This window comes from Triturus cristatus, chromosome 5_2 (assembly GCF_964204655.1).
Source record: "Triturus cristatus chromosome 5_2, aTriCri1.1, whole genome shotgun sequence".
Classification (NCBI taxonomy): Eukaryota; Metazoa; Chordata; class Amphibia; order Caudata; family Salamandridae; genus Triturus; species Triturus cristatus.
The window spans coordinates 707,816,705-707,832,426 of NC_140588.1; the positions used below are offsets into that span (position 1 = coordinate 707,816,705).

Here is a 15,722-nt window from a genome sequence, read left to right on the forward strand (position 1 = left end):
CCGGAGTGCCAAGACTTGGTAACGTCTTAGCTGCGACCCCATGTGCCAGGAGGGGCGTAGTGGTGTGGGAAATTGCACCAGAGGAGTCTACGTTGTGTTCGGAGGTATCGCTGCAACTTCGTTTGCCTGGTGGAGCTGCCGGTACTAACTTGCCAAGGATTTTGGGCAGTTGTCTGGGACTAGGACCGAGGAGCACGTCTCACCCTCTCTCGACTCCAGTTGGGAGCTGAAGGATTGAATCTCCCTCTCTTACCCCAGGCTGTGCAGAAATTGACTTGGTGCATCTTCACAAGCTTGAAGCTGCTACCATCATTGGGGAAACTGGCTGTGCCACGCAGGAGAGTAAGCCTGCGACGGCCGTGCGTGCCGTGAGCAGCCCGGCTTCTCAGAGCAGGATCTGAACTTGAGAGTGCCAGGGCACCTGCTGCATCGTCAAACGATACCTTGCTGCAGGAGATGGTAAGACTTGAACTGGGCCTGTGGGCCTCTGTGGATTCGCTGTAGAAGGTGCTACAGCACCCTAAACACTTTGACTTCTTTCTCAAAGACTAAAGAAAACTCTTGAGTACGGCCTATTAGTGAGCATTCCTTGGATACGGCCACCAGTGAATGGGGAATTATACCTGACCACGTTATACGCTAGAGGGTGGGAAAGGGTCATGCCTGACAACTACTATAACCCTAACTTCAAGGGAATTGTGTTACTACTGCTCGTGATTGTAATTATTCCTTTTAATGTGCAGAGTTACAAATAAAATACTTCTCATAAAAAAGTATTTGACTGGACAATGATTTATTGTTCATACTGTGTGTACTTTGATTTAGGAGTCCTGTTCCAGTACCTGTATCTACACCCCGCTGCCCCCCCCCCCCGCCTCCCTCCAAACCTCCCCCCACCCCTGGGAGCCTTTGCCTGCTTGTCCCTAGCTACCACTGAGAGTCAAGTGCAGAAGGGGGAACTTTTGCCCAGTTGTTCAGGATCCATAGTAGGTCTGACCCATGGACATCAGGAGTAAAAGTCCTCAACCACCGTGATTGGGCCCAGTTGCCCCTGCGTGCCCTGTGGCTCTGTGGCTCTCTGAAAGGAGTTCTGGCAATCTTCAAATTTGTGGTTAAATCTCCTTGTAGTTGTACTCCATTCAGTGCGGAAATTGGTAGTTAATTTCTGAGTGATTTGTGCTAATAGGCAGCTGTAATTATTAACTTTTGAAACTGTAATATTGATTAAGCCGTGTCGACATGAGGATTTTGACCTGTACAACAGCTAACTTTATAGGACACTTGTTTATTATGAAGATCACTTTTGTACTTTTGGAAGAGAACATTAATGCCTCTTTTCCAAAGTGCATTTCTCATTCGATGCATAGCCTATACATTACAAAGTTGACGAGTCATTTTGTAGTTGTGGTGTAGGCCACTAGTTCCAGTAAAACATAATTTTTGATAGTAATTAACTGTGGCCTCATTTGAAAAAAAAACCGAGATAGTGGTCGGGGAGTCTTAAGCCTTTTTCAACATTTGTGTTTCTAACTTTCATTCTCTCCGGCGACATTTGCTGAACGATGACTCCTCAAAACAGCTGCACCAATTCAGACCAAATTAGGCTCGCAGAGAGGGCCTATTTGTTGTGTTCTGAATGACAAAAATAACTACATCTTCCAGGGAATCGCTAGAATATTATCAGGCGGATCTCTAGTGCCTCTTCAGCAGCAAGCACCCCACGTGACCTGACTGAGAGCATGGCAGACAGAGGGGCGCATTCGCACGACGACTCGGAAAAGGCCTTAGAGGGACAGCACCGCGTACTGGATAACACAACCTGGGCAGCACAACAAGCTAGAATGTTATAGATCACGTGCATGAAATGTACATTTGCGGAATACCTTAAGCATCGCGTTAAAGATCCGAAGCACAGTTAGCAGATAGTTCTGGTAATACAGACTATAATTAGTCCTAATTCGTCCAGAATGAACAATTTACTAATAAAATAGTTTTACGAATTAGACATTAGAACAGTGAGAGTCTGATGTGCATAACATGTTTTTGAAACAAATTCAGTTACACAGCATGAAACCTGGGCATGAGAAACACATTAACAAGATTGTATTTTGCGAAACGCTTAGTCTGAAATGAACTCTTAGACGATTTTCGAAAGCTTCATAGATTAATTTTTCTATATGACATTTTCTAAAAAGTGTTAACGGATTTTGTTTTACTTTGTTCATGCAAAGGTGTGTAATGTTATTTTGGAAATCTTTACTGTTTTTTTCTCAAACCAAATAAAATATTCACTTCATTATTTCTCAGGAAGAGTTACTACGGAGGGAACTGGGCAAGTTTTACCTTTTCGGGGATATTGTCCTGGTTGGAAGAGCAGAAGGTACGTTTCTTTGCATTGAAAATGGGAACTTCGGATTATTGATAATTCAGTATCAATGTCGCTATTTGATAGGAACTCATTGTTGCTGATAACGAAACATTGTGAAATGTAAACACGTGTTTATCCTGTGTGCAGTTTGCCTTGTAAGAAAAGCAGCGCTGAACATCACTAGATGGAAGCTCTTGCCCATTGCCCTCTCTACCACTTACGTTGGGGCGCTTTGTGGGACTGACAGAAAAAGTCTTCAATTATTTATTCTGGATTATTTTATATCTCTGTTGCCGGCTCTTGGCTTTGAAGGATTCGCCTTTATTCTAGCTGTCCTCTATGGAAGCTGCTGTAAGAAACATTAACAAGCATTGGCAAAGCTAATTGGTCTCCCCTTTGAGAGCTATTGACTTTGGAAATGTTTTGTAGCCATCTTGTACAACAGCGCGGATGCTTTACATTTTGCCTAAAACTAATCTAAGAAAGCGTTATGACGCAGCCTGGGGTGCTTCTTTTTCTCCTTTTTTTCCCATTTGCGCTGGATTCATCATAGTCTATTTTTATTATTATAATTATTTTTAGCCACGCTGCTATGCAGGATGGCTACAAACTATTGCCAAAGTTTGCAATACCCATGCTGTACAGAATGAACAAAAGGCAATTGCAGAGCCAATAGTCTTACATGCGAGACCTGTGGGCTTTGTCAATGCTTGTGAGGTTTCAGCATAATACCCATTAAATTCTGAGCAAATCGGTTGATTTTCCAATACGTCAAAAAGAAAAGAATATGGCATTTGGCAAAAAATCCTTTCACATAAAGAAAGCGACTGTGTCCATGTCGTAGTGAAAATGCATCTGGAAACAGGTAACATCTGTTGTCGCAATAGGAGCAGATGCCATCTATTATAATAAAAATCAATTTCTAAGGTGAAAAAGGGCTGCTTTGAAATATGTGTGGCAGGAGTTTCAACAAGGATGACAGGAAGGAAGAAAAAGTAAAGTAGTACCTCAATCACAGTGCGATCAGCAGAAGTACAGCAATGAAGCTGAAGCAATTAGTACTTGGTCCATGCTGCAGCCGAAAGAAGAGGAAGTGAAGCCAGCATGCTTCGGGCAATTAGAAGGCAGGAAATAGGAGTGCTAAACAACGGGTGGGCTACAAGCTTCTTGTATAAAATATCTCGCGAAAGGACATGCGCTGTACCTGGGGGACTTAAAAAGGGGTTAATAAATGCAGATTTGGGTAAGGAACCTTTCCCATTAGGATGCACTGTTCCCTTTGTCATCATCCTTATTAGTACCCATTTCATACTAATCTATTCATCCACTATATTGCAAGTGTTCAGCCTAATATTCTCCATACACCTCTTTGATTCTCTGGCCTTAGGTTATTCTTGGCACATAGCTGTTCCTTCACCTCTCTTTTCAGACAGAATGTAATTTGGGGATTGATTACATGTGTCCCAAAAAAAAGAAAAAAGATAGGGTGCACGGTAGAGATACCCTGACCTGCTAGTCCTGGCAATGGGGGGTGGGGAGGGCATCCCAGAGGTGGCCACACTTGGGCCAAAGTACTGTGGTACCAGCGTAAAAAAAAAAGGCAGAGCTGCCCTTTTTAATGAAAAATCCACTGGGAAGGTCTGCGTGTCATTCATTTGAAAGGTTAGCGTGGTGTGCAACCCCACTTTTAATGAAGACACTTAACGGCCCGGGAGCCCATGCCCTAAGGTCTGATCCATCTTAACATTTTATAGGGGACGGCTAATTCATAGACCCAGAGACACCATTCCCTGTGGCCTGAGGTCTTACTTGGGAAGGAGGATGTAGGACCCCCTCCATGAGCAATAGAAAGGCCCCTGGACCTCTTGCCCTGGGGCCCAATCTGAGACAGTTTCTTGTGATCACATCGCTCGTAACAGTGTCATGTTCCCTATCTGAGAGAGTGTGGGCAGGCAACCCAAACCCAATTCTCTTCCTGCACTTGATTTGCTCCCGCCCGGAGGGAGCAGAAACAAAATTTGCTCCCGCCGGTTGGGAGAAAAGCAACACAACTATCTCCTGCCTCCACTCAGGATGTGTTTTGGCAGGAGAGCAAATGGGGCTGCATGGGTAATGGGCCTCCTGCCCTTGGCCCCCCAGTAGTTAGGACTGTTGTAGGTGCCGTGGGTGAGACAGAGCACCTGCTCAAAAATAAAACATAATGACAGGAGTAGTGCAATAGTGTGCTCTTCGGCCTGCAATATTTTAAAAGGAAAAAAAGAGGCTATGAGTGCCCCGAATGTGACTGGGGCACTCAAGTGGAAAACAAAATGTATCCCTGCCTCACCACTTGACTATTGAAGCCGCATGTCCATGCATTTCATATTTACTGCGCCCTCTCTGGAGCACCCCATAATGCCCTGTTCGGGCTTCAAATTATATACATTATAGTTGTTGTGGTGCCTCCAGGAGAGACAGGGGCAGTACCAACAATTTACAAAACTGTTGTGGGGGCCTGTAAAGAAAACAGCACCCCCTCCCCCCACACCCCTACAAAATGTGAAAATGTAAAAAAAAAAATAAGTATGTCACCTGGTTATTGAATGCATAACCCCCAGGACAGCTTACCATTATTTTTTGAAGCACTCTAAACTGGAGCTGTATGCTCTTCAGTTGGAGTGTGAAACCTCTTGTTGTAGCATCTATGGCTGTATTTTGTTGCCCGAAGACTCAAACACATATTTAGAGTTCAAACAACTAGAATGGGTAGTAATGTATTTTTGTCGATCACACCTCTTTTATCATGTGCCACAATTTGTAGATAACAGTACACGATTGTCAAGATGGTGTTATATGGTACAGATGCACCGTACTACCCTGGAGGCATATTACACATCAACAGGGTTGTCACTTACTCTGGAAGTAGTGGTCAGTTCATTGAATCTGAAGTCTGCCTGTGCTCTCCGTTTTTTTGTCCCAGAAGCCGGAGCAGCAGCACCTGAGCAGCGGGGAGCAGCGATACGGAGTAATGCTGTGCACGGTGCAGAGGGGTGAGGATCGAGGATAGACCATCTACGGTCTGCTCTGCCCGGACTCTGCACTGCGATGGCAACCACCGCAACAGCGAGGAGCTGCAGCCGTAGCAAAACAGGCAGCAACCAGGCAGCAACCGGGCAGCTCACCGTAAAAAAATGCAGGAGACCACCCGAAGTGCTCCCGGAAAGCACTATCTGAGGAGGTGAGGCGGGGGGCTGGGCACTGCGGCAGGGAGCTCCGTAGAGGGAGCAGGTACAACGGCACAACAACAGCAGCAGAAAAAGAACCAGCGATCGGGAGCTCTCTCCCACCAGCTGTAGTGGCCCACCAGAGTGCGGTTTGTGGTTGGAGGGGGTCTTATAAGCCCTCACACGAAGCACTCTCGGGGTTCCATCTAGCCTCCAGTCACCCTCCCAACCCACCTATCTTGCCCAGCCTGCCCCAGCTTCCTATCAGGCATCGAACAAAACAGTCACCATTCAAGCATTACCCTCGCTATCCCTACTACCCTAAGTTAAGGTGGTGGTGGACGTAAATAGCTGGGGGCTTATTGGATTGATATTGCTGCACAGGAGTGGCAGAAGCAACAGCCTGCACGATACCGGACACCAGCCGTGAGCCAAGCTACGAACTATCTTGGTCTAAACTACCTGGAGCGGCCACAAACAAGACAAACAAGACCAGGAATTCAAAAACCAATACCAGGAATTAAAAAAAAAAAATAATAGGCACATTCAGGGTATAAACAATGGCATAAATAAGTGTACACAACGGGGACCAACTAAAGAATTAAAAGAAACGAAAATCCAGTTAAAACAAACCAAAAAAACTCAGAAAGCACGGAGGGAAAACGGCATACAGAGAACAGGAAATAAGACTCAAGACACAGATTAAACACAGACAAAACAGGATATACAGGACATCCAGGACAAACAAAATCAAATGCAAACATTCCGGAGAATCCAAGGAAAAAGGGCACTAATACATTTTGTGCTTACCAACCCCACCTTACCGTAGCAAACGCCAGTATTGGTTAGCCTCAAGTAGCCTTAAGAAGTCTTGAGAAGTACAGGGCGGGGGAAGCGTTGGGGATCCCTTGACATCATAGGGATCATACGATTGCATGAAACACAGAGTTGCCGAAAGGATGAGATAAGGCAAAGTCAGACGGACTCCAAAGCAGTCTCAGAGGTCTCGGAATACCCAGAAGACTAGCAGTACAAATAAAGGAGCGAGAAAAGAAAATGCATAACAAACTGTAACAGTAGCAGAACAGGACGCACCCCAAAAATCCACTTATTTCACCAATTTTCACATTGTTCAGGAATTTCGAAACCAGAGGAACTAAGGCAAAAAGCTCCAGTTCCGGCTTCTTCTTTCTTAAAGACCCTGGGGCTGCTATATATTCAACACCCAGAGAAGTACCAGGTCTTCCCGCACCTCTAACTCTGCAAAGGCTGTCGCATAGCGTCACAACAGAAGAAAAGCAAGGCGCTTCTGTGACAAACACAACAGACCCAAATAGTGAAGCATTCAGTCAAAATCTGGGCCAGGCTGACACGGATATGATCTTCCCTAAGGTTGAAACAAGGGCGATGTGCGAGGCCATCAAGACAACATCCACAGACAAGGATCTCCACCCAGAGAACTCCCCTGAGGGCCAAACAAAAAAAATATTGCTGTGCGCAATAGTAAGGCTTTAGATGAGCCCCAGCACTGCCATGGAAAAGAAGGGAGCCATGGAAGAGAAAACAAAAACGTAAAAGCTCATTCTCCAAATCAGTGTACAGGTCAAAAAACATTATTTAATTTTACTCCAAAGCATATAACATCACACAAATCTATACAAGGGTCTACAACGGTGGCTCAGATCCATCAGATAAATTCAGATTAAGTAAAAAGCCTGGAAGATCTAGAAGACCTAGAAAACTCATGGCTCAGAACCTTAAGCTTTACCCCTAATAAGGAGGCATCACAAGATAAAGATGCAAAGGAACCACTGCAAGACATAGAGGCTAGAGAGGCACTAGGCCGTGACGCTGATACTTTCCTCATGTAAAATAATGGTGAATTAACTAGCCCCCGTAATAAGGAAAAAGTAATTACAGCTGCCCTAGCATTGCAGAACACTAGCCAAGCAGTCACCGGAAGTCATCTACCAAACTTTTAATCGAAACCGATATCACCACAAGATAAAATACCCATCAGCACATATAGCTACTCTGAGCTCTTCAGAACTTTACTACATACACTTCAATCCACAATAAAGGCACTCAACTTGCAATCAGACAAGCTCGACATTCAAATTGATTTAATGACTATTACAGCACTACACATTGCAGGGATAAATGCCAAGTTGGATATTCTCAACAATCTAATAACAAGAGCACAATCCAAATACTTATTAGAACCAAGTCCCTGTGCTTGTGGTCCAATCATCGACAAACTGAGTCTTTTACCAACTCTCCTAGAACAAATCATAGCTCTTAGACAGCAAAACACAAAGTATATCAAGGTGCTGACGACAAAACACAAATAGTAACTCCTAAGCAGGAGGACAACGAGGCACAAACAGCAACTACTAGAAAGGCGGAAATGAAAGAGGACGATAAGGAAGTGAAAATGCCAGCCGATTCTCAAAGATCTATGGGAACGAAGGCAGCACCCATAACGATTAAGATGGGATATACAGCAACATCAAATCGGTAAGAACATATTTTAATTAAGCAAACAAAAAGACAAAAAAAGTGAAAGGAAAGTCAGAAAAAAATTAACAATTGGAAACAACAAATCAGGAACTAAAATGTACCCAATATTTAGCTCAACTAGAGACACACAAGGCAAACCTAACCTCACCAGAACATCGGTGGGAACGACTGACCCCTCAAGTGGTAACCACATAGATAGGTACATGGAGACGGACACTCGGGAATACGTGGACCAACACGTATTGCGAGACGCTCACATCCATAGTGTGGTTGAGCTTGGACCCAGTGGGAAAACAGCAATTCTCCCCAAGGGGTGGGGGGGAGGGGGTCGATGCAGGCACAACAAAAAACCCACAAAGCAGTGACTCAACTCAGGTGGGCTTTGATTTTTGTACAAGAGAAGTGGAAACGAAAAGCCACAAACTAGTGACCAAATCGAAGAGGCAGCGGAACTGGGAAAAAAGCAACAAGATAGAGACACTGGGCAACCTGTTAATTTGACATTGCAAACCTTTGTGACCGGTATTACCAATCTGAAGCTTAAAGATCAAATAGGAGGAACCTCAAGTAAGAGAGGAGTGTCTAAATCACTGCTCGGCACTGATGCCACAATTAAGGAGTGGACTAAGCAAAGACCTTCAAAACAAGCACGAGGTAGGATTGAAGTTAATGAGCTAGAGATCAAGGACTACGCAGAGACATCCTTCCAAGATAAGGATCACAAGATGATACCAACATTGGCGTTCAAGACATCACCCCCTAGACCTAAAGGACGGGGTATCATGCAGCATGAAAAACTGAGATTTCACATACAAAACAACGAAAATACAAACTTAACAGAATGTAGTCTAGGGAATCAGATGAGGACTATCATTTGAGAAATCCAGTCAGGAATCCTTGAACAGGAAATAACTACAAGACCGACTGAGACAAATCAGAATAACCTGCCATTGACAGCAGCTTTAGCACAAAACTGCACTAAGGGCAGTACGCACCATAATGGAAACCACAGACAACAAAAGTAAAATGTAGTGGGAAAAAATAAAGAAGATGAAATTAACACAAACATCCAGCAGTATGCACAACCATTGCAACAAATATTATTTACACCGGAACACGAGTCCTAGGGGCGGCACGATATTCTGAACAGGGGTAACATACTAAAATTACTAACCAACATCCCAGCGCTAAAACATCTAAAGTCAACCCACCTGTTAGCTGTGGAATTTTGCCAGAAAGAAAAAGAAAATCTCTACGAACAAACACTCGCCACATGGCAAACAGTGGAAGTTGCCCAGCTCATTATGAGCCAAAATCAACAATTTGACACATGGGGCATAAAAGTCTGTGAACCTGCCACACCACGTTACCCCGGCCCGCTTGCTGAAAATTCCACCCAGAAGGCAAATGTAGGGCCAGGACAAATAAAAGAAAAAACACAGGTATACTCAGTCCTTCAGAAAGCTAAAGGGAGGATCCCATCCACTACAAGGTGCAACAGGGCTCCCATGGACAAAAAGACAAACCTAGAACCCGATAATGATCAATGGAGCTGGCTCCCAGGAGCCCTGAACAAAGAGAAAAACAACTGACCATCTCGCAAGCAGGTGGTGAACTCCAGAAACGGGAATCTACACCTTCTCTTGTGGAATATAGCTGGAGCGAGAAAATGGCTAGAAGAAGGCATCCCCCCCCTCAAAGTTTGGCAACGTGTGACATAATTGCCCTTCAGGAAACGCGGTCTCTAGAAGAGTTGCCTCTTAAAGGTTTTACACATTTCTACACATCAGCCGAGAAACACAAGAGACACGGTTGTCCAAAAGGCGGCCTAGCAGTCTATGTGCCCACAACCATTAACATCTTTTCAGAGCAGATAGCCCCCTCTGGACCACATGTACAATTAATAAAATTTTGCTATTGGTGAAAGATAAACCAAGAACAGGACTATTAATTAACACCTATACACACCTAATGGCGCAAAACAAAAAAGCACACATTGCGTTGCTAACAGCCATAATCTCCAGCATAAGAGGCGCAAATCTCTCCTGGGACATAGTTGTTAGAGGGTACTTTAATTCAAACTTAATCTTCACCCCAGGCGAGGATGAGGAACTAGCTGCAGATAAATGTTGGAAAGTACAACCCCAATTTAAAATTAAGATGCTTGGTGAAAACGCTCGAATACCTGGGCTTGAGGGTCACAAATGGCAGAACACCGGAAGACACCCCGCCAAACATACCTTTTTTGGAGGGAAGTCGCGATCAAGGCTCAACTACACGGCATTTTCATTATCACTAATGCCTTTTCTTACTCGTTTTTTTTTTATTTTTTTATTTTTTTTATTGAATTTACCACCAGGAGCGAATACTCGCTTCAACATACCTAATCTAAATTTACCAAAACATCAACCAATCAGGCAACTGAGGAATGTATTCACTGAACTGACCTAAAACGGCTGAAATGGGCAAAGGAGAAAATTGAGGAGCTCCAAAACAAATTACAAAGGCTCACTGAGGAACTAACAACTCTAATGACTTTTCAACCGAAACAGATGCCAAGAATCAAAAACAACACCACCAGCAAGAGAGGTCCTCATACTGAAATGAGAGCTAAAAAAGAGCCGTCAGGAGACTTAAAAGAACAGAGCAGGACCACACAAGCTGGGAGTCTGTACGCAACCTAAGGAAACTATACGAAAAACAGTTATGGAATTCCAGTACATTCTGGGAAACAATAAACAATCTGAGTCAGCTCGTGAACTCTCTATCTTCAAATGTACAAAAATACAATTGGGCAATGTTTCTAACAAAAAGATTTACAGAAACTGCTATCCTGGAACTCCCAGTTGAAAAGGAAGAAGAGTGTGTAAAACATCAGGACCAAGAAGAACTAAAGGAAAATAATGTTGCCTCCAGATATGAAAAAGACAGTACTATGCATCTACATGCAACTATAGAACTGCCAGCAGATGAAAGCAATGGTATGGTGCCGAGATCGGTGCTCGATTTGTAATGGCAAGATCAGCCAGGCCTGCTTATACAACGGATGACGTAAACAGAATAATACTGAAAGGGCGAGGAAACTGGGCACCAGGTCCAATCGGCATCCCTCAAGCAGTCTTCAAACACTCCCCATCCTTCTGGAGTAGGAGACTAGCGAATCTGTTCAAAGAAGCTGAGACTTTAAACCAAATTCCATCAAGCTGGCAAGGTTCAATAATCTCACCAATCTATAAAAGAGGGTTGAGAACTTGTCCGGAAAATTATAAATGAATTGCTTTACTGGACGTAGAAGCAAAGTACTATGCCTCCCTGATCCTGGAAGACCTGACTATCTGGTCAAACACGCTCAATCTGATCCCCATCAACCAGACGGGCTTCAGAAAAGGAATTGGGACAATTACAAATATTCTAACACTTTCCTTAATTGCTGACAAGTATAAACGGAGAAAACAACAACTCCACCTTTGCTTCATAGACCTCAAGGCTGCATTTGACCGTGTGGATCGTCATCTCCTATGGGGAAGCTGAAAGCATGGACAATTCCTGAGAGAATTTTCAGAGGAATTCTGCTTCTTTATTCCAACACATGGATGAGAGCAAAGCTGGGAGATGGCTCAAGGCTAACAAGAAAGGTGATCACCACCAAAGGTCTAAAACAAGGATGCGTGCTGGCTCCGCACCTTTTTAATCTTTTCATGGCGGACCTGGCACACCAGCTTGACAAGATCAATTCCCATCCACTCCAACTGGGAACGCTATCTCTATCACATCTCTCATACGCAGATGATGTTGTCCTGATGAGCCTAACCAAGATCTGTCTCCGCAGGTCACTCACAGGCATGTTGGATTACCTAACAACTAACAAGCTTGAAATTAATACATCTAAAAGCAAGATAATCATCCTGCAGCCAAACAGAATATACTTGAGGGTAAACTGCTAGAGGAAGTATCTAACTCCAAATACCTGGGGTTTAATATGGACAACAGGCAGAACCATAGAGAGCAGAAAGCTTATATGCTACAGAGAACAAACGCACTGACGTTTACCTTCAGGACCCTAGCAAAAAAACTGAAGGGGCCATCGTATAAACCCTTGCTTGCAGTGATAACGGCTAAAATGCTTCCAACACTAACATGCGCCAGTATTGTGCTACACGGTAAAAATTCTGAATTACTGAACAAATTATTAGCCTCAACATATAAAAAGGTTTTTCAGATACATCAGTCCGCATCCCCAGCGCAGGTCAGACTCGAAATTGGGTTAGTAAATGAAACATTGGGGAGGATGTATGCAACTATTAAGTTATTGTACCGATTGAAACAAAACAAAGCAGACTCCGTGTTGAACAAAGCCCTGTGGGCCGAATTAAAAAATAAAACAAAAAATCACCTTATAATCAATATTTCCAAAAAGCATTACTAACTAGCACAGGTGAGCTTTGGAACACCAACCTGCCCTATCCATCCTTCAAACAAGCTCTAAACAAATCAGCAAAATTACACTCCTTGTTAATTGTCAAAAACATCTTTAGCAAGAGAACACATGCATGGATGGTGATCAATCGCTATAATATTCTTGCGCCGGCCCAGTACCTAAGTATTACATTCTCGATCCATCGAAAACAACGCCTGATGGCCCTTCACCGCAGCAAATTACCTTCCATTGCTGATCAGCCAACCTGGATCCATAAAGGACCGACAGAATGCCAACTCTGTGTCAGCAACAAAGAGTACTTCATCCACCTAATCTGCATATGTCTCAAACTTTGCACAGCATGAGTCACTTTACTAAGGATTTGGCTGAACACTAGAAGAATAAGGACATGCAGATCGGTTATAATAGTAGGCCTGGATCCAACTGACACATTAATGAACTGTCAATTGATAAAGTTTCTTAATTCTCACAAACGGGCTTTGAAAACAGAACAGTTAGCAATTGCTCCGATATGTTAAAAAAACAAAAACTTTGCGTTCCACGAAATTTAAATGAGGCTATCTGACATCTTAGAATTAAGTTTGGAAGGTACCTCTTTGTAACTACAGAGGATCAACAATCAATTAACACGCGGAATGCACTTACTGTAAGCCATGTACTCTTGTATACTTTTGTATATTTATAACTGAGAATGTAAAGTATTTTAAGGTTTTAAGGCAAAATGACAATTTTATTGTTGTTTATATATGTGACAAAATTGTTATGATTTTAATTAACTAAGACAATAAACATTTAATTACCATATTACACAACACTAAATTGCCCATGTGTAAACATGAGAAATAACAGAAGCAAAGCACTCCAAAAAACAGTCAACATTGAGCAATATCATCCTTCATATTATTTCATGTTTCTACAATCAGAAGCCAAGAGCCAGATGGTTGTTGAATGAAGCTTATATTCGAACCAGGAAAAAACATTTGACACGTGTTTCATCACGCAAGGGCTTTTTTAAAGGCTGTAATCACATATGTACAAGTACATCAATTGATGAGATATTTGCTGAACAAAATCTTTTTTGGAAATTTTCAAACAAAATATTAGTATATTTATTGTGTCCAAATCCTAGAAAGGAAGAGGGGACCTAATTCGTGTCCTCATGCAAAAATGTATGCTATTCATTTGATTACATACAGGTTCTGTGCAAATAAGTGAATATTCACAAATATCTTTGTCATGGTGAATGTTACTCGTGCACATTCCTGCAGAGGGTGGAAGTGAAAAAGAGGATTGCCACCAAGTCCATAGTGTATAAGATGAATCGAGTGGTAAACTTAGACTCTTCACCGAAAAATAAAACGACTTAGTTTAAGGTACACTTTAACTGACCTAGAAATGTGGTTGAGTAGTCGTAATCCTACGAAGTGATGCACTAAAGTCCAGATGTGTCGTTACCGTTAAAAGACGAAAATAGTACAGTTAGTCATTTGCCAGTCCTGTCATCAGTGAGGTCATTTGAGATGCTATCAGTGATGTCACTGACCATGTCATGAGTGATTTATTTTGTGAGATCATAAGCAGTGCACTGCGGGGGCGTGAGTTATAGTTAATACAGCAACAACTGCTAAATGGAATTATACCAAACAGAAAGTTAGATCTTTACCCCAAAAACATGCTTTTTTGTAATGTGTTGTAAATTCGTTCTTTAGCTTTTGTGAAATTAATGTTCAAAATTTATGGATGAATTTACACGTGTTTTTACAGAGGGGACCGGCAGATCAAAAGATAAGATCTGATTGGCTGTATCACATCCAGAAAGATGTTTGCGACCGTTTTAAGATTCTTGGATTGAATCCATGTGTCCCAAAAAATAAAAGACAGGGAGGCACGATGTGTATATGTGTGTATATATGTATATATATATATATATATATATATATCCGCTCCAAAGCACCAATGTGGTGCACTCGAAGGCGGGTGCTTCTAAATGCGGGGGTGCTCCCGCATAACAATTACAGCTCCAACTCTCCTCCTCACTCCGACTTTCATCAAGAAAGAAGGCACTCACAGGGGATCGTTTCCGTTAGTTTATTTGGCGGAAACTTCACACGTATTCACAAACAGACGCGTTTCGGTAACAACCTTCCTGTCGTACTTTAATATTCAGGACCGCGTAGGGGACAGAGCCCTACCCCTGTCTATCTCGGTAATAGTGAACCGCGAATGGTTAATGCGGTATGTACAAGTGCTTTGTGTAACGTTTTAGCTATGAATGCACTGTGTACACGCTATTTTGCATCACTACGCGGGTTCCATTTTGCATCAGTGGCCATCTTATGGTTGCCCTCACATAGACTATACTGCACGAAGTAAAAACGGGTCTTTAGAAGCACATGTGCCTTTCCTTGACTTTTCCGTGACCTGGGCAGCTCGGCTCTGCTGCCCCAGGTCAAACTGGTCTCACGAGTTCCCCGTCCCCTGGCCACCTGTGATTAGCATCAGGGCTTGACACACCATAAAGTCTTTTCATTCTACACGAGCCTCCAGCTAATCTCTTTTCACACCTGACTGTTCCTGCTTTATGGCTTGTTTCCCAAAACAGGAGATGCTCATGTTTATTGGGGCCTATCCATATCTGATGTGGGATCTGAGCCTTACTGTGTAAATAATTGCGGGCTGGCCGAACTGGAATGTGGGATGGTCATCATGACTCTGCCTTTTCTTTTGAAATGTATACATGTAATGGCCATATCATAAACCTAGGAATGTATGCCTGAGGCAGGGAAAACTGTATTTAAGATGAAGTCCGTTTCTATGATTTGCAGCAGTCTCCTGAGAACATACACGCTGTTGTACTTCTAGGATACCTGTAATTGGTCTGCAGCCAATAAATGAATCTTTGACTTCACCCAGAAGACTCTGTGTTTCTGTAGGTCTGGAACAGGGTGAACCCAGAAGTCATAGGGTGTGTGCCCCTGCACCGCTGGGACTAAAATACCCAGTACTTCATTCCTCTATGTTTACCGAAGCACCATAAAGTCATGGTTTTTCAACATTTCTCTTCCTGCATAAGCATAGAAGAGTGACTAACGCAACATCGCGAAGACCCTCGCAACCCATACAGCCTACTCGCGCCATCTTGGAATGTCTAACTATATATAAAAACATTTCAGAGGGCAGTGATGTCCGTCAT

General features: G+C 43.1%; 1 protein-coding gene across 1 annotated transcript in view; it reads left to right on the forward strand.

The window, feature by feature from the left end:
* CHM (CHM Rab escort protein) overlaps positions 1–15,722 on the forward strand; it is a 757,130-nt gene that overhangs the window by 158,599 nt on the left and 582,809 nt on the right. Inside the window, exon 3 of the mRNA XM_085607803.1 lies at positions 2,308–2,380. Within this exon, the coding sequence (XP_085463929.1) occupies positions 2,308–2,380 (73 nt within the window). The remainder of the gene's footprint in view (positions 1–2,307; positions 2,381–15,722) is intronic.